The sequence below is a fragment of the Lipotes vexillifer genome, unplaced genomic scaffold, assembly GCF_000442215.2.
Source record: "Lipotes vexillifer unplaced genomic scaffold, Lipotes_vexillifer_v1.1 scaffold113, whole genome shotgun sequence".
NCBI lineage: Eukaryota > Metazoa > Chordata > Mammalia > Artiodactyla > Lipotidae > Lipotes > Lipotes vexillifer.
This window is the reverse complement of record NW_006792514.1, coordinates 81,594-108,499: the sequence shown is the minus strand read 5'-3', so window position 1 is coordinate 108,499 and position 26,906 is coordinate 81,594. Positions and strand designations below refer to the sequence as shown.

Sequence of the window (26,906 nt, the reverse complement as noted above, 5' to 3'; positions counted from 1 at the left end):
CAAGGAGCAGAAGTGAAAACGGAACTTGATATGATTGATAAAACATCAGAGGATCTTGTCTATAGGTAAATAGCTTTCATTTGTATAAGATAATCAAATCAAGTCTGTCTGCTGCTCACCAATGAAGGTGGGAGTGAGATTCAAGAGGAAATAAGTGCTAGAGACAAGGACTCATAATTCTGAATCCATATAATCATATTTCAGAGAAGGTTAAGCTAATATTCATATTGGAACTTGACAAGTTGCTGAGAATGTAATTATCTCTGAGAAAAGATGACGTTACATTCTTACACATGACTCTCTTCAGACAGACTCTAATGACAAGCTTGTCTTATTAGAACAAACTGTATTTATTAACAATAGAGACAAGAGTCTTGAAACTGCATGACCTGAGATTAAATCATGTCAGTGAATACTATATTGTTGGCTACCTTTACCTAGAGTGTATAAAGATGTTTGGTTTGAAGGATGTTTAATAAAGAAAATACACCAACTGGATGATTTACATGAAGAGATGATCTTTAGAGTGAATTTTGGATATTTTCCCCAATAATTCATCATTTAGAAGAAAATAAGGGAAGCTGAATTCTCTGTAATGGGTATACAAAATTTAAGCAAAGGTGATGATGATTTAGAAAGTAATTTTCAAGAAGCAAGTGAATGGATTAAAAAGTTTTTAACTTCAAAAGTACAAATCTGGGGCTTCCCTGGTGGCACAGTGGTTGAGAGTCCGCCTGCCGTTGCAGGGGACGCAGGTTCGTGCCCCGGTCCGGGAAGATCCCACATGCCGCGGAGCGGCTGGGCCCGTGAGCCATGGACGCTGAGCCTGCACGTCCGGAGCCTGTGCTCTGCAACGGGAGAGGCCACAACAGTGAGAGGCCCGCATACCGCAAAAAAACCACACAAAACCCCCCACAAATCTGTTAAACTACAAAGCAAAATGTCTGTATTTCATTATCTAGGGTTATACTTATGAGATCCATTGAGGAAACAGGACAGTCCATTTGAAATCCAGTAAGATACAGATTTACAAAAAGATGAATATTAACTAACATCCTTTTTTTTCTTTTTTAAATTTTATTTTTTTTATACAGCAGGTTCTTATTAGTCATCCATTTTATACACATCAGTGTATACATGTCAATCCCAATCTCCCATTCATCACACCACCACCCCTGCCTGCTGCTGCTCCCCCCTTGGTGTCCATACGTTTTTTCTCTACTTCTGTGTCGCAATTTGTGGTCTGCAAACTGGTTCATCTGTACCATTTTCTAGGTTCCACATATATGCGTTAATATACGATTTTTTTTTTTTTTTCGGTACGCAGGCCTCTCACTGCATCAGCAGGCGGACTCTCAACCACTGCGCCACCAGGGAAGCCATGATATTTGTTTTTCTGTTTCTGACTTAACTTCACTCTGTATGACAGTCTCTAGATGCATCCACATCTCTACAAATGACCCAATTTTGTTCCTTTTTATGGCTGAGTAATATTCCATTGTATATATGGGCCACATATTCTTTATCCATTTGTCTGTCAATGGGCATTTAGGTTGCTTCCATGACCTGGCTATTGTAAATAGTGCTGCAATGAACATTGGGGTGCATGTGTCTTTTTGAATTATGGTTTTCTCTGGGTATATGCCCAGTGGTGGGATTGCTGAGTCATATGGTAATTCTATTTTTAGTCTTTTAAGGAACCTCCATACTGTTCTCCATAGTGGCTGTATCAATTTACATTCCCACCAACACTGCAAGAGGGTTCCCTTCTCTCCACACCCTCTCCAGCATTTGTTGTTTGTAGATTTTCTCATGGTGCCCATTCTAACTGGTGTGAGGTGATAGATACCTCACTGTACTTTTGATTTCGATTTCTCTAATAATTAGTGATGTTGAGCAGCTTTTCATGTGCTTCTTGGCCATCTGTATGTCTTCTTTGGAGAAATGTCTATTTAGGTCTTCTGCTCAGTTTTGGATTGGGTTGTTTTTTGTAATATTGAGCTGCATGAGCTGTTTATATATTTTGGAGATTAATCCTTTGTCTGATGATTTGTTTGCAAATATTTTCTCCCATTCTGAGGGTTGTCTTTTCGTCTTGTTTATGGTTTCCTTTGCTGTGCAAAAGCTTTTAAGTTTCATTAGGTCCCATTTGTTTATTTTTGTTTTTATTTCCATTACTCTAGGAGGTGGATCAAAAAAGATCTTGCTGTGATTTATGTCAAAGAGTGTTCTTCCTATGTTTTCCTCTAAGAGTTTTATAGTTCCTGGCCTTACATTTAGGTCTCTAATCCATTTTGAGTTTATTTTTGTATATGGTGTTAGGGAGTGTTCTAATTTCATTCCTTTACATGTAGCTGTCCAGTTTTCCCAGCACAACTTATTGAAGAGACTGTATTTCTCCATTGTATATCCTTGCCTCCTCTGTCATAGATTAGTTGACCATAGGTGCGTGGGTTTATCTCTGGGCTTTCTATCCTGTTCCATGGATCTATATTTCTGTTTTTGTGCCAGTACCATATTGGCTTGATTACTGTAGCTTTGTAGTATAGTCTGAAGTCAGAGAGTCTGATTCCTCCAGCTCTGTTTTTTTCCCTCAAGATTGCTTTGGCTATTCGGGGTCTTTTGTGTGTCCATACAAATTTTAAGATTTTGTGTTCTAGTTCTGTAAAAAATGCCATTGGTAATTTAAGAGGGATTGCACTGAATCTGTAGATTGCTTTGGGTAGTATAGTCATTTTCACAATATTGATTCTTCCAATCCAGGAACATGGTATATCTCTCCATCTGTTGGTATCATCTTTAATTTCTTTCATCAGTGTCTTATAGTTTTCTGCATACAGGTCTTTTGTCTCCCTAGGTAGGTCTATTCCTAGGTATTTTATTCTTTTTGTTGCAGTGTTAAATAGGAGTGTTTCCTTATTTTCTAGTTCAGATTTTTCATCATTAGTGTATTTCTGTGCATTAATTTTGTATCCTGCAACTTTACCAAATTCATTGATTAGCTCTAGTAGTTTTCTGGTGGCATCTTTAGGATTCTCTATGTATAATATCATGTCATCTGCAAACAGTGACAGTTTTACTTCTTCTTTTCCAATTTGTATTCCTTTTATTTCTTTTTCTTCTCTGATTGCCGTGGCTAAAACTTCCAAAACTATGTTTAATAATAGTGGTGAGAGGGGACATCCTTGTCTTGTTCCTGATCTTAGAGGAAATGCTTTCAGTTTTTCACCATTGAGAATGATGTTTGCTGTGGGTTTGTCATATATGGCCTTTATTATGTTGAAGTAGCTTCCCTCTATGCCCAGTTTCTGGAGAGTTTTTATCATAAATGGGTGTTGAATTTTGTCAAAAGCTTTTTCTGCATCTATTGAGATGATCATATGGTTTTTCTTCTTCAATTTGTTAATATGGTGTATCACATTGATTTGTGTATATTGAAGAATCCTTGCATATCTGGGATAAATCCACTTGATCATGGTGCATGATTCTTTCAATGTGTTGTTGGATTCTGTTTGCTAGTATTTTGTTGAGGATTTTTGCATCTATATTCATCAGTGATATTGGTCTGTAATTTTCTTTCTTTGTAGTATCTTTGTCTGGTTTTGGTGTCAGGGTGATGGTGGCCTCATGGAATTAGTGTAGGAGTGTTCCTTCCTCTGAAATTTTTTGGAAGAGTTTGAGAAGGATGGGTGTTAGCTCTTCTCTGAATGATAGAATTCACCTGTGAAGCCATCTGGTCCTGGACTTTTGTTTGTTGGAAGATTTTTAATCACAGTTTCAATTTCATTACTTGTGATTGGTCTGTTCATATTTTCTATTTCTTCCTGGTTCAGTCTTGGAAGGTTATACCTTTCTAAGAATTTGTCCATTTCTTCCAGGTTGTCCATTTTATTGGCATAGAGTTGCTTGTAGTAGTCTCTTAGGATGCTTTGTATTTCTGCGGTGTCTGTTGTAACTTCTCCTTTTTCATTTCTAATTTTATTGATTTGAGTCCTCTCTCTCTTGTTCTTGATGAGTCTGGCTAAAGCTTTATCAATTTTGTTTATCTTCTCAAAGAACCAGCTTTTAGTTTTATTGATCTTTGCTATTGTTTTCTTTGTTTCTATTTCATTTATTTCTGCTCTGATCTTTACGATTTCTTTCCTTCTGCTAACTTTGGGTTTTGTTTGTTCTTCTTTCTCTAGTTCCTTCAGGGGTAAGGTTAGATTTTTTATTTGAGATTTTTCTTGTTTCTTGAGGCAGGCTTGTATAGCTATAAACTTCCCTCTTAGAACTGCTTTTGCTGCATCCCATAGGTTTTGGATCATCGTGTTTTCATTGTCATTTGTCTCTAGGTATTTTAAAATTTCCTCTTTGATTTCTTCAGTGATCTTTTGGTTATTTAGTAACATATTGTTTAGCCTCCATGTGTTTGTGATTTTTACATTGTTTTTCCCTGTAATTGATTTCTAATCTCATAGCGTTGTGGTCAGAAAAGATTCTTGATATGATTTCAATTTTCTTAAATTTACTGAGGCTTGATTTGTGACCCAAGCTGTGATCTATCCTGGAGAATGTTCTGTGCGCACTTGAGAAGAAAATGTAATCTGCTGTTTTTGGATGGAATGTCCTATAAATATCAATTAAATCTATCTGGTCTATTGTGTCATTTAAAGTTTATGTTTCCTTAATTTTCTGTTTGGATGATCTGTCCATTGGTGTAAGTGAGGTGTTAAAGTCCCTCACTATTATTCTGTTACTGTCGATTTTCTCTTTTAGAGCTCTTAGCAGTTGCCTTATGTATTGAGGTGCTCCTATGTTGGGTGCATATATATTTATAATTGTTATGTCTTTTTCTTGGATTGATCTCTTGATCATTATGTAGTGTCCTTCCTTGTCTATTATAACATTCTTTAGTTTAAAGTCTATATTGTCTGATATGAGTATTGCTACTCCAGTTTTCTTTTGATTTCAATTTGCATGGAATATCTTTTTCCATCCCCTCACTTTCAGTCTGTATGTGTCCCTAGGTCTGAAGTGGGTCTCCTTTAGACAGCATATATATGGGTCTTGTTTTTGTGTCTTTTGGTTGGAGCATTTAATCCATTCACGTTTAAGGTAATTACCGATATGTATGTTCCTATTACCATTTTCTTAATTGTTTTGGGTTTGTTGTTGTAGGTCCTTTTCTTCTCTTGTGTTTCCCACTTAGAGAAGTTCCTTTAGCATTTGTTGTAGAGCTGGTTTGGTGGTGCTGAATTCTGTTAGCTTTTGCTTGTCTGTAAAGCTTTTGATTTCTCTGTCAAATCTGAATGAGATCCTTGCCAGGTAGAGTAATCTTGGTTTTAGGTTCTTCCCTTTCAACACTTTACATATATCATGCCACTCCCTTCTGGCTTGTAGAGTTTCTGCTGAGAAATCAGCTGTTAACCTTATGGAAGTTCCCTTGTATGTTAGTTGTCATTTTTCCCTTGCTGCTTTCAATAATTTTTCTTTGTCTTTAATTTTTGCCAATTTGATTACTATGTATCTCAGCGTGTTTCTCTTTGGGTTTATCCTGTATGGAACTCTCTGTGCTTCCTGGACTTGGGTAGCTATTTCCTTTCCCATGTTAGGGAAGTTTTTGACTATTCTCTTCACATATTTTCTTGGGCCCTTTCTCTCTCTCTTCTCCTTCTGGGACCCCTATAATGTGAACATTTGTGCATTTAATGTTGTCCCAGAGGTCTCTTAGGCTGTGTTAATTTCTTTTCATTCTTTTTTTCTTTATTCTATTCTGCAGTAGTCAATTCCACCATTCTGTCTTCCAGGTCACTTATCTGTTTTTCTGCTCAGTTATTCTGCTATTGATTCCTTCTAGTGTATTTTTCATTTCATTTATTGTATTGTTCATCTCTGTTTGTTTGTTCTTTAATTCTTCTAGATCTCTGTTAAACATTTCTTGCATCTTCTCGATCTTTGCCCCCATTCTTTTTTTTTTTTTTTTTTTTGCGGTTCGCACGCCTCTCACCGCCATGGCCTCTCCCGTTGCGGAGCACAGGCTCCGGATGCTCAGCAGCCATGGCTCACAGGCCCCGCCGCTCCACGGCATGTGGGATCCCGTGTCCCCTGCATTGGCAGGCGGACTCTCAACCACTGTGCCACCAGGGAAGCCCTTTGCCTCCATTCTTTTTCCAAGGTCCTGGATCATGTTCACTATCATTCTGAATTCTTTTTCTGGAAGATTGCCTATCTCCATTTCGTTTAGTTGTTTTTCTGGTGTTTTATCTTGTTCCTCCATCTGGTACATAGCCCTCTGCCTTTTCATCTTGTCTATCTGTGATTGTGGTTTTTGTTCCACAGGCTGCAGGATCGTCGTTCTTCTTGCTTCTGCTGTCTGCCCTGTGGTCAACTATAATCATTTCTAATTTCATCTGATCTTTAGGAATTAGACACAAACATAACTGTGCCTGATCATCATCTTTCAAAGTTTCCTTTTATAATGTTTATAATACATAAAGCAAAAGAAAGAAAAGGATAAAACATTCCACGTTCAAGTAAAAGCTATCCTGGTTCTCTTTTTTTTCATACTTCCAAAGTGCTCACTCTGTTATTATTAGGAAGCATTGTGAACAATATGGAGCTTTAAGAGTACCAATGGGGGGTGCTTCCCTGGAGGCACAGTGGTTAAGAATCCACCTGCCAATGCAGGGGACACGGGTTCGAGCCCTGGTCCGGGAAGATCCCACATGCCGCAGAGCAACCAAGCTCATGTGCCACAACTACTGAAGCCTGTGTGCCTAGAGATCATGATCTGGAACAAGGGAAGCCACCGCAATGAGAAGCCCGCGCACCAGAACGAAGAGTAGTCCCTGCTCGCTGCATCTAGAGAAAGCCTGCATGTAGCAATGAAGACCCAATGCACCTAAAAAGAAAAAAAAAGAAAAAAGGAGTACCAATGGGACCCTCCCTTGTGGTGCAGTGGTTAAGAATCCACCTGTCAATGCAGGAGACACGGGTTCGAGCCCTGGTCCAGGAAGATCCCACATGCCGCGGAGCAACTATGCCCGTGTGCCACAACTACTGAAGCTTGTGTGTCTAGAGCCCATGCTCTGAAACAGGAGAAGCCACTGCAATGAGAAGCTCGTGCAACACAATGAAGAGTAGCTTCCCCCGCTGCAACTAGAGAAAGCCCGAGCACAAACATGAAGACCCAACGCAGCCAAAAAAAAAGAAAAAAAGAGTACCAAGGGGTTCAGAAATGGAAGAAGGAAGGAAGCTGCGAAAACCAAGAATGACATCCTCTTAAGTATGAATTAGCTACTTGTAAGCTGGATTTCTTAAGCCAAAACATCGTTCCCATATTGCCTGAATTTTTTCATGTTACATTATACTGTTGGAAATTCTACTAAATTGGATTGAGTGTTTGCATTAACTAACATTCTCTTTATTCTTATGGAAGTCAAGGAGGAGAAAGATCCTTTTTTGTCCCTTTCATTTATTCCGCAAATCTAGAATTCAGGTTAGTATTATTAGATTACATACTTAGCCCAATATTGAAATCTTTTCTGGGACTATCTTGTGAATTTAAATATCATCAGTAATATGGTTGGAATTTGGCAAAACTCTTCCAAAACTAAGTATGCTTGATTGCTTTGTTTTCTTTCATTTTAGAGCCATATTTGAAAATGAAAGCAGAGGTGACAGTGTACATATAATGGCTACATAGTAAATATACTTAAGCTCAGTCATTTTCAGTCAATGAAAATTAATTGGGGGCTTCCCTGGTGGTGCAGTGGTTAATAATCCACCTGCCAACGCAGGGGACATGGGTTCGATCCCTGGTCCGGGAAGATCCCACATGCTGCGGAGCAACTAAGCCTGTGCACCACAACTACTGAGCCTGTGCTGTAGAGCCTGTGAATCACAACTACTGAAGCCCACGTGCCTGGAGCCTGTGCTCTGCAACAAGAGGAGCCACCACAATGAGGAGCCTGCACACCGCAACGAAGAGTTAGCCCCCGTTCGCGGCAACTAGAGAAAGCCTACATGTAGCAATGAAGACCCAACGCAGCCATAAAAAGACAGGAGAGCATGCATTAAAAAAAAAATGTTTGTCTGAAAGAAAAAAAAAGAAAATTAATTGAATTGGGTGGATAAGAAAATACTCAGGTCCCTAAAAATTTGGAGAAATTCTAACCAAAATAGAAAATAGAGGTCCTCAGAATGCTAAGAGCCAGAAGGGGGAAAGCCAGATGGAGGGGGAGGTCTTTCTCATGGCCAGCACACTCAGTTTTTTTTTTTTTTTTTTAATTGATTCAAACATCAAGGATATGGTACTTGGCAAACAAGTTGGAAAAGAGATATTCAGGTGAATAGACAGTGAATTGTTTCCAGATTGAAAGAGTACAAATGGTAGGCTTAGGGAATTCAAGGGACAGGAAGAATATATAGTTGACTTTTGGACACACAGGTTTGAACTGTGAGGCTCCAGTGGTAGGTGGATTTTTTTCAATAAATAACTACAGTACTAATCAATCATAGGTTGAATTTACAGATAAGGAACCAGGGAGGAACCACGGATACAGAATGGTGGATATGGAGGGCTGATTATGAATTATACTCAGAGTGTGTGTGTGTGTGTGTGTGTGTGTGTTGGTGTCCCTAATCCCTGTGTTGTTTAAGGGTTAATTGTAGTTTGATTTTTCACTTGTAATTTTCCAAAGGGAAAACTGCAAAACACTGAAACCTATTAAAGACAAAGATCTAGAGAGAATGCAACAAAACCTGTTGATGGTAAGTAATGGGAGGAAAATAAATGCTAAGAACTTCGAGACATTTACTTTGAAGCCTTTGTACTTGAGTCACTTTAAATAACAAAATAACACAAAAGAACTACCATTTCCTGAAAAGTGTTATTTTCCCCAGGAAAGAAAAACTCTCAGAGATGTATTTTACCCTCTCTATTCCACAAAGAAAGAAATGAAGAAAAAAGTTAGAGTCTAATAAAAAAACCTCTTTTTAGAAATTCTCTCTTTAAGCCTAAGAGCATACTGGAATCTTGTAGGTACATACATCCCAAAGGAGTGTGAGGATCTAGGGTCCCCCCAGTTTTCTCTGATGAGGAAGAAAAACCAAAAAATAGGAGGGCTGAATTGAGGAAAAGACTCTTAGCAGGGGAGGAAGAGAAGAACTTTAGTCCCTGTGTATAGAGAGGTAGCTTCTTACACCCCTTTTTTCCAAAGGGGAGACAGTGCACAAAGATATTTATGACTTATATCACCTTTAGAGAAATACTGAATGACCATTACTCATGGGTACACACCTTGACAGAAATGCAAAACTGAGGTTAACATACTAGATTCACTAAGAAAATTATGCACCAAAATATGAGTAAATAATCAAGTATTGGCTTCTTTTAACTAATAAATACACACCAAATGAGGAAAACTGACAAATCAGTAAATGGAAAATTTTGAAATTACATGTATTAAAAATAAGTCAGATGTCAATATGGTATCACTCACTAGCCTAAGTAAAATGTCTTAATGACTATTCATACTGTTACTATGTATCTTTACTTTGATAGATTCAGGCTTGTCATTATATTAGTTGATACTATTTTAAGCACCATGCCTAAAAAGAATGATAAAATGGGAAATCCTTAATCTGTTATTTCACTAGTTTGAAATCTACACCTTCTATTTTAATCTGTGGATCCTGACAGGTCAGAAAGCAGGTAACATCAAGATAACCATGAATCTTGTATATAGAAACCTGAAGAAGGATTATGTCACATGGAAAGGAGAAATAATGACAATGTTAAATAAAATAAGTGATCTTGAATGGTACTTGATTTCTGAGAGGAACCAGGAGGATGCAGAAAATATTAGCAAATTTATGCAATACATAAAAACAGAGAGACAGAAACACATATAGCAGGTCCAACAACAGCAATAACTTTAGCTGTTAATCAGAGAGTAGTACTCAACATGCAAGTACAGAAGCCGATAGCATAGTTTTAGGAATTTATATACAGGAATGAAAACACGGAATAGGGTTGAAAGAAACAGTACCGAAGACGAATATTATATCCATCCTTTGTGTATAATTTGGCTCTTTCCCCCTGAAGTCTATAGGGATTTCAGAGTACATTTTAGTCGAAGTATAGGTTCAGGGTCCAGCAATTTACTATTATAATAGGGCATGTTGAAGCATGATATCAACATTGAATTGGATGCCCTCCTAAAACTTTTTCTAGTCCTTTGACTCTATATTTTAATACTACTGAAGCACTACTTCTGGAAAAAATACAAAGAATTTTTGTGTGACCCCAATTCATTATTTTATAGTTAAATATAGCATAAATCCAGGAAACACACTCCTACCATATGGGAGTTATCATATATAAACATGTTTGAAAATAATGTACTGCCATTATTGGCAGAAATTTATAAAGCAATGTTATAAACTAAATCATACATCTTTTTCTAAGCTATCCTGATAACTCAGCTGACAGGAAGTTAAAGTCTTAATTTTCCAAGATGCTTTATCTTTTGACATGCTACCATCTATCTCTGATTGTATTCGAGGTTTTAGGAAAATAGCTTGCAAATTTATTACCTTGTGATTCTGGTACAGGGACTAATAATGTATTACCCATTTCATTCTAAAACAGAGTGAACTGCAGCTGTCTTAACATTGGCTTTTCAAAATGGGTACTAAGTAAGTAAAAACTTCGTTTCAAATTTACCTATAGGAGATATACTACAGGGAATTCTGCCAGGGAATTAGGACTCGGAGCTTTCACTGTTGTGCCCCAGGTTCGATCCCTGGTAGGGGAAGTAAGATCCCGCAAGCCGCACGGCGCTGGCAAAAAAACCCCCAAAAGACAAAAAAAACAAAAAACCTACAGAAAGGAAAAAAATAAAATGAGCTTTATTTAGTATATGTCAGGAGAATTTTCATCCTCCTAATCTGTTTTTAGAAAAACATGTTTGGGCTATCAAGCTAGGCCATGAAGAAGGTTGATGATAACCTCCATATATTTAGGTTTCAATAAATTCCACAGTTTTGATTAGCTTCTCAAAATAAAGCTAAATTCTAAGAAAGTCTATATGTATCAATTATATTTGCACATATATATATAAAATATGTATGTGTGTATGCATATTATGTGTATATATTAGATGTGTGCATACATATAATCTATATAGCTCTGTAGAAAAACACACCTGGGTATGCATAATTATCAAAATTCCTTATCCAATAATACATCATTAATTTTTATTAACAGTCCAGGATTTGTTTAGCATCATGTTTAACATTTTGAAAATCAAAACATTAATTTTTTTTGTTCTCAAGGATAGTACTATTAAAAGAAGATCTCTAACACTGGTAGTTAATAATTTTTACTTACAGAGCAAAAAACTTGAAATTTCATTGTGGGACTTTAGTCTTTTTACATTTCTAAAAACTGAGAGTAATTAATGTACATGGAATCCTCATATGCTAGTATATATTTCATATGGTCCTGCTGTTCTCATGAAACCATTTGACTGGCAAGCACATTCACTACGGTTTCAAAAGAAACTCCCTGTTTGACTCACAAGGAAAAACTTTGGGGTCCAAGTCTTATTATTTCTGCTGCTGAGCATGGAATATATTTGGGGATGGGAAAAGAAAGGAACGAGATTTATTAGGGTAATGCCAATATTTATGGCTTTTCCCCTTCTCGCCTAAAATTAGGAGGTCAGTAAAAGAACTGCAAATGGATTGAAGAAGGCTTTTTTCATACTACAAATAAATTTTAGTGATAAAACACTTATATTTGTTCTGTAATTTTTGAACAATGGCTTCTCCTCCCCACCTATTTTCCAATTTTATAATACGAATTGGCTTTAGAATCAGAATTTAAAGTTTTTCTTTGGTGTAAGAAATAATTTTGCTTTTTATGGAAATAATTAATTGTCCTTTTAAGAACTGATAACATATATAACTGAATATATCGGTAAAACATAAGGAAAGGTCAAAAGATTAAAACATTAAAAGAACACCAAAATATAGTAAAATATTAGTCAATGTTATGAGACCATGTCAGAGGTGAGCCTTCTTTTATCAAAACACCTCTACTAGGTGATCCATATTATATAAAATTTGGTACCAAATGGCTTATATTATAGGAAGGCTGGAGCATTATCTCAAATATTAGAGAAAAAATTTACTATAGTCAAATTAATCACATGAAAAGGCAAGAATACTGATCATGTTGATGGTATTTCCAATGTTTGGAAATGTTATTTAAAAAGGAGTATAAGTACTATTCAAATTCTGAAAACCATGGTAAAAGCAAAATTAAATAAGGAGTAGCAGTAACAAGTAAATAAAAAAATAGACAAAAAATGACAGAATTACAAAGTAGTAGAACTGATTCATTAAGATTAAATATATGATAAAAGGCATGAAAGTACTAAAAATTCTATTAGAATTAGAAATGACTCTTATCCTAAATATTAAAATAAATATCAAAGAATATGAAACATAACTTCTAAAAGATTGAGAGGAAAAGAAATAACACAAAGCAGAGAAAATGAAAGATACCTCACTATTCCCAATGTGGTTATTATTTATGGAATGGATAAAACATGTTGTAGAAAATGTCACTACAGTTAGATTAACACATTAAAAAACCAACATGCCACATCCACCTAGTTTTTTAGAACAGCTGAAAAAGCAAATTTCATCAAATTTAGACAGCTTATAGTGGAATAAATAAGTATGGCGAGGTATTAACTAACCCTAAGTTTCACAACGGGCAGCTTCTAGCCGGTTCGTTGAAGCTGGATCTCGGCCACACAAGGATCATAGGACAAGAAATCAGTTGAGCTAGACTAGAGCTGCCCAGTTGTCTTAATAATGAATGCTCCACACTGTCTGTTAAGTAAAGAGAAAGAAAATATAGATCAGAAAACCTGAATGGGAAAAAAAAGAATAAGTTAGAATAGATGAGTGTAGGGCATCCACAAACATTTACTAAATACTTGCAGAACATGTGGTACTAATAATATTAGAGTGTTAAGAAGTGAGAGGGTAGAGATTAGGAGGGGTCCAGCACTCAGGGAAGGCTTGCTCTCTCTCTGAGGGCTTACAATCTATTTTACACAATCTTTAGTGTTACAGTATAAATGTTTCATATAGAAAAATGAGAGGTCAACAGAGAAACAAGTGAGTTACAACATTCCTTCTATTTTGAAAACATTATGAGGTGAGTTTTAAAAACATGTTTCTAAAAAAGGGAGTGGAGATTGGCAGAAGGCTATTTAGGAAGTTGTCTAAAACCAAGTTGGCATTGGTAGAACAGGCACTTAGGTACCTATGTCATAGAATACAGAGTAATTCCATATGTCTGTGTTATCCTGAGAATTTTTTTGTGCTCATACTAGTTTGGGCCAAAGAAACAACCTAGTCCCTACCACCTTTTTGGCACTTTGAGCATAGGTCCATTCCTAATTTAGGGAACCAAGTTGTCCTATGACATATTTTTACATTTTGTATAGGCTTAAAATTTTCCATATTCCAATTTCTTTAGAGAAGTACTATCTGACAGAAATTTCTATGTTGATGGAAACGTTCTATATCTACATTGTCAAGTATGGTAGTCAGTAGCCACATCGAGCTATTTAGCACTTGAAATGTGGCTTCAACAAGTGGTGCTGGGAAAACTGGACAGCCACATGTAAAACAGTGAGATTAGAATATTCTCTCATATCATATACAAAAATAAACTCAAAATGGTTTAAAGATCTAAATGTAAGACATGAAACCATAAAACTCCTGTAAGAGAACATAGGTGAAACACTCTTTGACATAAATTGTAGCAATATTTTCTTGGATCAGTCTTCCAAGGCAAAAGAAGTAAAAGCAAAAATAAATAAATGGGACTTAATTAAACTGAAAGGCTTCTGCACAGCAAAGGAAACCATAAACAAAACGAAAAGACCACCTACAGGATGGGAAAAAATATTTGTAAACCATGTGACAGATAAGGGGTTAATATCAGCTCATCCAACTCAATATAAAAAAGAAAATTTAATCAAAAATTGGGCAGAAGACTCGAACAGACATTTTTCCAAAGAAGTCATATGGATGGCTAATAGGCACATGAAAAGATGCTCAGCATTATTAATTATTAGAGAAATGCAAATCAAAACCACAATGAGGGACTTCCCTCGTGGTGCAGTGATTAAGAATCCGCCTGCCAATGCAGGGGGACACGGGTTTGAGCCCTGGTCGGGGAAGATCCCACATGCTGCAGAGTAACTAAGCCCGTGTGCCACAACTACTGAGCCTGCGCTCTACTGCCCACGAGCTACAACTGCTGAGTCCACATGCTGCAACTACTGAAGCCTGTGCACCTAGAGCCCATGCTCCACAACAATAGAAACCGCTGCAATGAGAAACCTGCGCACTGCAAGGAAGAGTAGCCCCTGCTCGCCACAACTAGAGAAAGCCCGCGCGCAGTGACGACCTAACGCAGCCAAAAATTAATAAATAAAATAAATTAAAAAAAACCCAAATACTTTTTCATTAGAAAAAACCAAAACACAGTGAGGTATTGCCTCACACCTGTCAGAATGGCCTTTATCAAGTCTACAAATAACAATTGTTGGCGAGGATGTGGAGAAAAGGGAACCCTCTTGCACTGTTGGTGGGAATGTAATTGGTGCAACCACTATGGAAAACAGTATGGAGGTTCCTTAAAAACTAAAAATAGCAGTACTATATGATCCAGCAATTCCCCTCCTGGGTATATATCCAGAAAAAAAAAAAGAAAACACTAATTTGAAAAGATACATGCACCCCAATGTTCACAGCAGCACTATTTACAATAGCCAAACAACAATCTAAATGCCCATCAATAGACAATTGGATTAAGAAGATGTGATATATATATATATATATATATATATATATATCACATTATACACACACACAATGGAGTATTACTCAGCCATAAAAAAGAATGAAATATTGCCAGTTGCAGCAACATGGATGGACCTAGTGAATATTATGCTTAGTGAAGTGAGTCTGACAAAGACAAATACAATATAATAGCTCTTATACATGGAATAAAAAAAAATACAAATGAATGTATATAAAAAACAGAAACAGACTCACAGACATAGAAATCAAATTTGTGGTTACCAAAGGGGTGAGGGAAGGGGGAAGGGACAAATTGGGGGTATGGAATTAACAAACTACTATATATAAAATAGATAAGCCACAAGGATTTATTATACAGCACAGGGAGTTATACCCATTATCTTGTAATAACCTATAATGCAATATTATCTGCAAAAGTACTGAATCAGTATGCTGTATACCTGAAACTAAAACAATACTGTAAATTAACTGTACCTCAATTGAAAACAAAAGAAATGTGGCTAGTTGCAATTGAGGAACTGAATTTTAAATTTCATTTAATTTTAATTAATTTAAAATTGGAATTAGCCTCATGTGGCTAGTGGTTACCATGTTTTGGGAACAGCATGACTCTAGGGGTTCAAACTTGTCTGGTTTGCTAAACTCTATAGACAGGCCAGGATTTCTCTGGCCTGTTCAATACTGTCTAATACCACTTAATATAATTCACTGCTGTATTCTCAGTGTCTTGAGTACTGGCTAGCAAATGGTAGATGCTTGACAAATATTTGGTAAGTGAATGAAAGATACTGTGGTAATATACAGCTATTCATGCCTAATCAACTTTTACTCGCAATATGCCCTGGTTCTCTCAGATAAAAATAAGAGAAGTGAAGTTAAACTGTTCTCTGTATGTGGAATTGCTTGACTGAAGCTCAATAAGCCTAGAGAGAATGGGAGCTAACTTCATTACAGCTCAAAGAAAAAAAAATAAACAGTTGTATATGAATAATTTAGGTCGATAATTATGGGAATATTGAAGGAAGAATATGCAATGGCAAGGAATTTGGCAAGGAAGTATGTGGATAAGAGTTGATGAGAACGATAAGAGGAAAAGAAACTACAGATTAAAAAACTAAATTCAGATTTTATGCATGACTAAAGGATAGAAACTGAAGATAGAGAAGTCTTGAAGAAATAAATATACAGTAATCTGGTGAGTCCATCATAGAGTTTAGAAAAGGGATTTGGCAGTGGAAAGAGAAATGAATATATTATTTTTAGCAAGTTAGTGATCTGAAAAAGGACACAAAACAGTATAAATAGACCATGTGGCTTAAAGAAGTCAGAAGAAGTCACGGGTATTGTTTTGATTTCAGGGGATAAGGGAGATGGGCAAACTAAAATAAAAGAGGTGAGGATTCTGAAAATAAAATGTATGAAATTGTGTATTCATGATTTTCAGTTTGAGGAGGTAGTGGCCATCCATCCAGGTGTTGTTGTTTTAGAGTTAAAATAGGAACAGAATCAAAACACTAGCGTCAGAATCACTATTAAACACTACTAAAATTCAGAAGAAAACTGGAAAACTCCCTGAGAAGACAATTTAGAGGACAAAGAGAATCATGCCATGATTAGCTGGTGAAAAAGGAAAAAAAATATTTTTTGAAAGAGGTACTGCAAGATCAAACAGAGTGCAAGGAGAGTCACATATAAGAATGAATAAAATTTGAGCACAGGTTAGTTGACAGTATTGTATTAGAGAGAATCTAAGAGGACAAGCACTAGGACAAGACCCTTGCGGTTTGGCTAATAATCATCAAATCTTGGCAATAAATCTTAGATAAGTGCTTTGACTAGATCTCAGTACTGAAAGAATAGTAATTTCATATGAGTGAAAAAGATACCCCTATACTCCTCCTTCATACCTTTCCAAAACAGATAAATTTAAAATATTTTTAGTGAAGTGTGGAATACAAAATCCTATTGCTTATTATCCTGTGTCAAAGTGGGGAAAGATGTTATCCAAAAAAATTCAGGGAGCTTCCCTGGTGGCGCAGTGGTTGAGAGTCTGCCTCTCAACCGGAGTCTGTCCCCCGGTGCAGGGGACACGGGTTTGTGCCCCAGTCTGGGAAGATCCCACATGTCGCGGAGTGGCTGGGCCCGTGAGCCATGGCCGCTGAGCCTGCGCGTCCGGAGCCTGTGCTCCGCAACGGGAGAGGCCACAACGGTGAGAGGCCTGCGTACCGCAAAAAAAAAAAAAAAAAATTCAGGAAGCAATTCTGTAAAGTATTAAGGTTTGATGAGTTCAGTCGTGAAAGTAAGATGCTCATCCAAGTAGTATGGGTGCTAAGAGGAAAGAAAATAGATTGGGTAAAAGGAGGAAAAATGTTCAAATAGAGGGAATGACAAACTCAGAATGCAAGGGAAGTGAGTGCTAAAACTAAGAATGGGAATACGTAATTGGATTGTGCCACACAATGAGGCAGAGTTCCCCCTCTAAACGAAGTACAAAATTTACTCAGAATACTGTGTCAATTAGTACCTATCCTTACACATTAATTAACAAATACCTCGAATTCTCTGGTGGCCTAGTGGTTAGGATTTCGGGCTTACACTGCTGTGACCCAGGTTAAATTCCTGGTCGGGGAACTGAGATCCTGCAAGCAGTGTGGCCAAAAATCCCCTAAAACAGAAAAACAACCCCCCCTAAACCCCCCAAATATCTCAAATTATCCTTATTCACATTTCCCCCACATTGACTAAGTATTCTGACTGGTAAGAACTTATGGACAATGTGAAATTAAATCAGTCTAGAAGCTAAGGGTCAAATAATCCATGTTAGGTTAAACATAGATCAAAAACAAATAATTAAAAATGGAAATATAATATAAATATATATATAATATATTTTATATAATATAAAAAAGAATGTATATATGTGTATAACTGAGTCACTTTGCTGTACAGCAAAGACTGGCACAACATTGTAAATCAACTATAGGTCAATAAAAAAAATGGAAATATAACCAAAGCATTTGTACTACATTTCACATTACACTTTAAGATGATACATGAACCTGACAGTGGGTTAACCCAAGGGTTGTAAAACTATAGCCTATAGGCTAAATCTGGCCTATCATCTGTTTTTGTAAATAAAGTTTTACTGGAACATGGTCACAGTCATTGTTTATGTCTTATCTGTGGTTGTTTTCAAGCTACAATTGCAGTGAATAGTTGAGCTAGAGACCATGTGGCCTAAAGAGCTTAAAATATTTACCATTGGACCCTTTACAGAAAGTTTGTTGACCACTGGGGTTTAAACGATTCAGTCTGGAAAAAAAATTTCAGGCTGAGAACTTCTGAAAATCTTTGAAAGAAAATATTAATAAGGTTCCTTAACAGTGTATCTACTCTTTATTGTGGAAATAAATTATCACTACCCTCAAATATATTGGATTCACCTTAATTAAAGTCAAAATCAGAAATTACAAGTTTAATAGAAACTTGAGAAGTTTCTAAGAAGCTATTGATACTAATGCTTTTGAGACTACAAAGAACAGGGATTAACTAGGTTATATATTTAGGTATATAAGAAGTACCTAAAGCACTTAAGTATTGGGACTTCCCTGGTGGTCCAGTGGCTAAGACTCCACACACCCAATGGAGGGGGCCCGGGTTCAATCCCTGGTCAGGGAACTAGATCCCACATACCGCAACTAAAAGATCCTGCAGGTCGCAACTAAAAGATCCCGCTTGCCTCAACTAAAAGATCCTGCATGCTGCAACTAAGACCCGGTGCAGCCAAATAAATAAATAAATAAACAAACAAAAAAGGAGATAAATATTAGTGCTCTAGTTACCACGGTGTTTAAGTTAAATCTATACAACAGTTATCTATGTTTTACTGTCAGAAAGTCTTTACAAAAGCACAAAGAGCTTTCTTGTAATATTAAAAAGTTTAATACTTCTTAAGGCCTTAACTTTTTAACGTTGAGACTATTAGTGTTTTTTTAATAGAAAATTACATTTGTTATAATGTTTGTTGTAGAAAGTTGTGTTTACTTAATGTGGTAAACTGTATTTGCAATATTTGGTTGGTATTATTCCTCATCAACCTACTTCCTATGTCACTGCTTATCTAGTTGAATAACCTCAACTAGTATGGAAGACTAAAAAGCTCTCTTAGAATTAGGTGAACATGTAGCTAAAGAAATTCCTCCTGTTAAAATTTATGTTACAAATGAAATAAAGTGACTCTAACACAGAGGTTAACTGTTTTTATTTTTTAAAAATGTTTGCTTTTCTATATACTTATTATAGGGACAATAGAGGTCTTCAAAAATAGTTAATTGTTTTTGTATATTTGTGCCATGGACTTCTTTGGTAGTCTACTGAGGCCTATGAACCCCTTCTCAGAATCATGTTTTTAAATATCTAAAATAAAATACATAAGATTATAAGGGAAACAAGCTATACTGTAATACACATATCTACAGACTCTTTAGGAGGGGATCTTTGGAGCAGATTAACTTTAAAACTCAGTGCAGAATCTTAGTATCTCTTTTCCTTGAACTCAAAGATTAAATGTAAATGATTGGCATGGTGATTATTCTATAATATCATCAAGAATCAGTATATCACACTTTTTGCTGCAAAGGTACTTAATAACATATAGACCCCCATCTTGCATACTATCATCATTAACATTTCAAGTATAAAAAGTGACATAATATTCAGTTTGACTCTCTTAAGGTAATCTTAGATTAGATTTTAACATTTCAGGAAAACCAAGGACAACAATATTCAGGTCTATATATTTTCTTAAGAGCAGCAACTAAATTCTGAACTTAATTAAAAATGTAATTCCCTAATTGTTTTACAGAATTTGATTGAGCTAGGATATACTACCATTGAAAATGTGTTAATAAGATAAAAAGTAAAGTGTGGTGATATAAATTGCCATTTATGTGGGAAAAAACAAAAACTCTCAACAATTATATAATATTATATATAAATATATAATATATACTGCATATATAGATACATGTAATATACACATATAAGGCATTATATTACCTTTTTTTAAAAAAAATATTTATTTATTTATTTGGCTGCACCAGGTCTTTTTTTTTAAAACATCTTTATTGGAGTATAATTGCTTTACAATGGTGTGTCAGTTTCTGCTTTATAACAAAGTGAATCAGTTATACATATACATATGTCCCCATATCTCTTCCCTCTTGCATCTCCCTCCCTCCCACCCTCCCCATCTCACCCCTCTAGGTGGTCACTATATTATGTTTTTTTAAAATTAATTTTTATTGGAGTATAGTTGATTTACAATATTGTGTTAGTTTCTGCTGTACAGCAAAGGAATCAGTTATACATATACATATGTCCCCATATCTCTTCCCTCTTGCATCTCCCTCCCTCCCACCCTCCCCATCTCACCCCTCTAGGTGGTCACTATATTATGTTTTTTTAAAATTAATTTTTATTGGAGTATAGTTGATTTACAATATTGTGTTAGTTTCTGCTGTACAGCAAAGGAATCAGTTATACATATACATATGTCCCCATATCTCTTCCCTCTTGCATCTCCCTCCCTCCCACCCTCCCCATCTCACCCCTCTAGGTGGTCACTATATTATGTTTTTTTAAAATTAATTTTTATTGGAGTATAGTTGATTTACAATATTGTGTTAGTTTCTGCTGTACAGCAAAGGAATCAGTTATACATATACATATGTCCCCATATCTCTTCCCTCTTGCATCTCCCTCCCTCCCACCCTCCCCATCTCACCCCTCTAGGTGGTCACTATATTATGTTTTTTAAAAATTAATTTTTATTGGAGTATAGTTGATTTACAATATTGTGTTAGTTTCTGCTGTACAGCAAAGGAATCAGTTATACATATACATATATCCACTCTTTTTTTAGATTCTATTCCCATATAGGTCATTATAGAGTATTGAGTAGAGTTCCCTGTGCTATACAGTAGGTTATATTACCTTTCTAAGAAGACAGGCGTATAAAGAAAAGATTGCCATAATTATTAGCTACGAGGGACTAATGGGAAACGATTATTGACACTATTTCAATGTTTTCTTTCACACTGGGCACATCCACAACTAACTGTAGTACTTAACATATAAAATCAACAGTTAAACGTTCTGGGTTGAAACCTGGGTACCTTAATAATTTTAAAAAAATGGACTTTTTTTTAGAGCTGCTTTAGGTTCACAGTGAAAATTGGGCAGAAAGTAGAGAGTTCCAATAGACTCCCTACCATCATATATGCACAACGTCCTCTATTCACATCTGGTACCAGAATGGTGCATTTGTTAACATTTGATGAACCCATCATTATCACCCAAAGTCCATAGTTTACATTAGGGTTCACACTTGGTGTTAACACATTCTATGGGTTTTGACAAATGTATGGTGACATGTATCTATCATTATACTAACAGACAGAATAGTTTCACTGACCTAAAAATCCTCTGGGCTCTGCCTGTTCAACTTTCCCTCCCCACAACACCTGGCAACCACTGATCTTTTTACTGTTTCCAGTTTTGCCTTTTCCAAAATGTCGTATAATTGGAACCATACAGTATGTAGTGTTGTCAGATTATTATTTTTTTAATTAGCAATATGCATTTAAGTTTCCTCCATGTTTTTCCATGGCTTGAAAGCTCATTTCTTCTTAGTGCTAAATAATATTCCATTGTCTGGATATACTGTTTCTCCATTCACTTACTGAAGGGCATCTTGGTTGCTTCCAAGTTTTGGCAATCATGAATAAGCCTGATATAAACATCTTTGTGCAGGGTTTTGGGTGGACATGTTTTCAGCTCACTTGGGTTGATACCTGAGAGCGCAGTTGCTAGATTCTATTGTATGAGTATAGTTAGTTTTGTAAGAAACCGACGAACCGTCTTCTAAAGTGGCTGTACCATTTTGCATTCTACCAGCAATGAATGAGAGTTCCTGTTCTTCCACATCCCTGCTTGCATTCAGTGCTGTCAGTATTGTGGATTTTGGCCATTCTAATGTGGGTGTAGTGTAGTGGTATCTCATTGCAGTTTTAATTTGCGATTTCCTAATGACGTATGATATTAAGCATCTCTTCAAATGCTTCTTTGCCAATTGTGTATCTTCTTTGGTGAGGTGTCTCTTAAGGCCTTTGCCCCATTTTTAAATTGGTTTGTTTTAAATTGTTTTAAAATTTCTTATTGTGGAGTTTTAAGAATTCTTTGTATATTTTGGATAATATTCTACAAATATTTCCTCTTAGTCTGTGGCTTGTCTTCTCATTCTCTTGACACTGTCTTTCACAGAGCATAAGTTTTTCATTTTAATAAAGCCCCTGTATCAATTATTTCTCTCATGGATTATGGCTTTGGTGTTGTACCTAAAAAGTCATTGTGAAACCCAAGGTCATCTAGATTTTCTCCTATGTCGTCTTCTAGGAGTTTTATAATCTTTTTTACATTTAGGTCTGTGATCAATTTTGAGTTAATTTTTGTGAGGGGTGTAACATCTGTGTTTATATTCACTTTTTTGCATGTGGATATCCACTTGTTCTTGCATCATTTGTTGAAAAGACTACTTTTCTCCATTGTATTGTATTTACTCCTTTGTCAAAGATTAGTTGACTGTCTTTTTGTGGGCGTATATATATTTTATCTGATTTAGTTGTGTGTAGAAAAACTCAAATTCATAGACTCCTATCTTAAGTCTGGGTAATGAAAAAGTAAGCAGAAAATTACTGCTTTAGTAAGATATACAAAAGATATGGAAGACATTTCTAAGTGAACCACTGATATACAGCATGGTGACTATAATTAATATTACTGCATTGTATATTTCAAAGTTGCTAAGAGAGTAGATCTTCCAAGTTCCTATCACAAGAAAAAAATTGTAACTATGTGAGGTTTTGGATGTTTAACTAGACTTATTGTGGTGATCATTTTGCAATATATACATATATTGAATCATTACGTTGTCACCTGAACTAATACAATGTTATATATCAATTATATTTCATTATAAAAAATAAACATTTAATGAAGAAAAAATGTGGGCCACTGAGATATGTAGTTATTTCCAGGTTACATAAATTTGACATAAAAGTTATCTGTAAACTTTATTTTTAAAAATGTATAAGATTAAAAAAAGGAGAAAAAACTTAAACATGATTGTGAAGTCGAGATAATTCAAAGATGGAAAAAGCTGATGGTTTTATTATTTATTTAAAAATATTACTTCTTTTATATATATATGTGTGTATATATGTGTATATATATATATATATATATATATATGGAATAGTACATGTGTAAGGAATAGCAAATTTCAGCTGTTTTTTTTTTTTTTTTTGGTCACTTACAGTGTTATTCTTCTCAGATGTTCTGGGATTTTTACCTTGAGACAGTTTTCTCCTAAGGGTATTATCATCAGTTAAGATAGTTAGTAATGGGCTTCCCTGGTGGCGCAGTGGTTGAGAATCTGCTTGCCAATGCAGGGGACACGGGTTCGAGCCCTGGTCTGGGAGGATCCCACATGCCACGGAGCAACTAGGCCCGTGAGCCACAACTACTGAGCCTGCGCGTCTGGAGCTTGTGCTCTGCAACAAGAGAGGCCGCGACAGTGAGAGGCCCGTGCACCGCGATGAAGAGTGGCCCCCGCTTGCCACAACTGGAGGAAGCCCTCACACAGAAGCGAAGACCCAACACAGCCAAAAATTAAAAAATAAATAATTAATTAATTTTAAAAAAAGATAGTAATACTTACAAGGGTAGAGAAAAATACTTAGAGGGTGGATAGTGGGCCAAGCCAGTCCCACTAGCTTGTGCTGTGGTTTGAGAAGGAGTTGGGGTGTGTCATGTCCAGACACAGAGTACTTGGCACCTTCATCTAGGCTATCTCAACCCATATGTTGCCATTTCAACAGGGTGAAATGAAGAATTAAATGAAGGATCCTGAAGGATGCCTGCCAGGGAGTCAATCTCTCAATAACTCTGAGAGTTAATAACTCTCAATAATCTCTCAATAACTGTTCCACAATATTCTTCTTTGAATATACTCGTTAATGAGCTACACTCATTAGAGAATATGGCCAGTACAATTTACTGAATTTATAGCGATTTACTTTGTGACTAAAATATTATCAACTTTTAGAAATGTTCTATGGATGCTAGAAAAGAAATAGCCTTCTCATTGCAAGGCACAAAATTCAGTATGTATTATTCATATATAATATTTTTTAGGTCTTATTTATTCAAATCTGAGTTATGATCTTCATATTAAAGTCTTCCATCACAGTTACGCTTCTTTCTTCTAGTATTTCTAACAGGTTTACTTTATATTTTTGATGTTACATTATTAGACTTACTTATTCATTATAGATTTAACTTTTTATCACGATAAACTGGTCTTGTTTACTGCTTTTTACTTTGTTTTTTTTAATTATTATTTTTGGCTGCATTGGGTCTTTGTTGCTGCACACAGGCTTTCTCTAGTTGCGGCGAGTGGGGGCTACTCTTCGTTGCGGTGCGAGGGATTCTCATTGCGGTGGCTTCTCTTGCTGTGGAGCACAGGCTCTAGGTGCATGGGCTTCAGTAGTTGTGGCACAGGGCTCAGTAGTTGTGGCTCATGGGCTCAGTAGTTGTGGCGCATGGGCTTAGTTGCTCCACGCCATGTGGGATCTTCCCGGACCAGGGCTTGAACCCATGTTCCCTGCATTGGCAGGCGGATTCTTAACCACTGTGCCACCAGGGAAGCCCACTGCTTTTTACTTTGAAATTTACTTTCTTATATTAATGTCATCCTGTTTTTTTTCCCCTACTGTTGTTCACATTTGTCTGACATATGTTGGCTGAAAACACTCAATCTGGTGTTCTTTGCACTTTTGAAGTTAATTTTTACCTTTATTAAAGTAATATATAAAAGTTTTGAAAGTCAAAGAGTGGTTAAAGGGTAAGAAACTACCCCTCCCCTGCCACTGCACTCCTATCCTGAAATTTCACCATAATCTTCCTTTTGTAGTAATTGTGCCAAGTAGTTGGTGGGCCCTTTTGTTTTTTTAGTTTTAATCTTTTTTTTTTTTTTTTTTACTGATGTATAGTTGATTTACAGTATTATATTAGTTTTAGGTTTGTAACATAGTGATTCGGTATTTTTATAGAGTATACACAAGTTGAAGTTATTATAAAACATTGGCTATATTCCCTGTGCTATACAATATATCCTTGTAGCTTATTTTATACATAGTAATTTGTACCTCCTAATCTCCCACTCCTATCTTGCCCCTCCCTTCTCCCATCTTGCCCGTCCCCTCTTCCCTCTCCCCACTGGTAACCACTAGTTTGTTTTCTATAACTGTGAGTCTGTTTTATTATATTCATTTTTTAATTTTTTATTTTATTAAAAATTGTTTTTATTGGAAGATAGGTGATTTACAGTGTTGTGTTAGTTTCAGGTATACAGCAAAGTGAATCAGTTATACATATACATATATCCACTCTTTTTTTAGATTCTATTCCCATGCAGCCATTACAGAGTATTGAGTAGAGTTCCCTGTGCTATACAGTAGCTTCTTATAAGTTATCTATTTTATATATAGTGTGTATATGTCAGTCCCAATCTCCCAATTTATCCCTCCCCCATCACCCCCCACCCTTAATACCTGGTAACCATAAGTTTGTTTTCTACATCCGTGACTCTACTTCTGTTCTGTAAATAAGTTCATTTATACCTTTTTTTTTAGATTCCATATATAAGCGATATCATATATTTGTTTTTCTGTGTCTGACTTACTTCACTCAGTATGACAATCTCTAGGTCCATCCATGTTGCTGCAAATGGCATTATTTTGTTCTTTTTTATTGCTGAGTGATATTCCATTGTATATATGTACCACACCTTCTTTATGCATTCCTCTGTTGATGGACATTTAGGTTGCTTCCATGTTCTGGCTATTGTAAACAGTGCTGCAGCGAACATTGTGGTACATGACTCTTTTATTTTTATTTTTATTTTTGTGGTACGCAGGCCTCTCACTGTCGTGGCCTCTCCCATTGCGGAGCAGGACGTGCAGGCTCAGCGGCCATGGCTCACGGGCCCAGCCGCTCCGTGGCATGTGGGATCTTCCCGGACCGGGGCATGAACCCACATCCCCTGCATCGGCCGGCGGACTCTCAATCACTGCGCCACCAGGAAAGCCCCCACGACTCTTTTTGAATTATGGTTTTCTCCGGGTATTTGCCCAGTAGTGGGATTGCTGGATCATATGGTAGTTTTACTTTTAGTTTTTTAAGGAACCTCCATATTGTTATCCATAGTGGCTGTACCAATTTACATTCCTACCAACAGTGTAGGAGGGTTCCCTTTTCTCCATACCCTCTCCAGCATTTATTGTTAGTAGATTTTTCGATGATGGCCATTCTGACCAGTGTGAGGTGATACCTCACTGTAGTTTTGATTTGCATTTCTCTAAAAATTTGTGATGTTAAGCATCTTTTCATGTGCATTTGGGTCTTTGGAGAAATGTCTCTAGATCTTCCACTCATTTTATGATTGGGTTATTTGCTTTTTTGATATTAAGCTTCATGAGCTGTTTATATATTTTGGAGATTAATCCCTTGTCAGTTGCTTTGTTTGCAAATATTTTCTCCCATTCTGAGGACTTTTTGTTTTGTTTATGGTTTCCTTTGCTGCGCAAATGCTTTTAAGTTTAATTAGATCCCATTTGTTTATTTTTGTTTTTATTTTCATTACTCTAGGAGGTGGATCAAAAAAAGATCTTGCTGTGATTTATGTCAAAGAGTGTTCTGTCTGTGTTTTCCTGTATGAGTTTTATAGTGTCTGGCCTTACATTTAGGTCTTTAATCCATTTTGAGTTTATTTTTGTATATGGTGTTAGGGAGTGTTCTAATTTCATTCTTTTTTTAAATTTTATTTTTGGCTGCATTGGGTCTTTGTTGCTGTGCGTGGGCTTTCTCTAGTTGCGGCGAGTGGG

General features: G+C 36.2%; 1 protein-coding gene across 6 annotated transcripts in view; it reads right to left on the bottom strand.

Moving 5' to 3' along the window:
• Positions 1 to 11,211: 11,211 nt before the first annotated feature.
• The window catches only part of BOLL (boule RNA binding protein), a 57,718-nt gene continuing 42,023 nt past the window's right edge, over positions 11,212 to 26,906 (bottom strand). For 3 of the 6 annotated variants that reach the window (XM_007465687.1, XM_007465690.1, XM_007465689.1), the window contains one exon: positions 12,055 to 12,891. In XM_007465687.1, coding sequence (XP_007465749.1) covers positions 12,868 to 12,891 — 24 coding nt within the window. In that variant the 3' untranslated portion in view covers positions 12,055 to 12,867. Of the gene's footprint in view, positions 12,892 to 26,906 lie in introns of all 6 variants that reach the window. The other 3 variants (XM_007465692.1, XM_007465688.1, XM_007465691.1) reach the window with 3 other exon arrangements.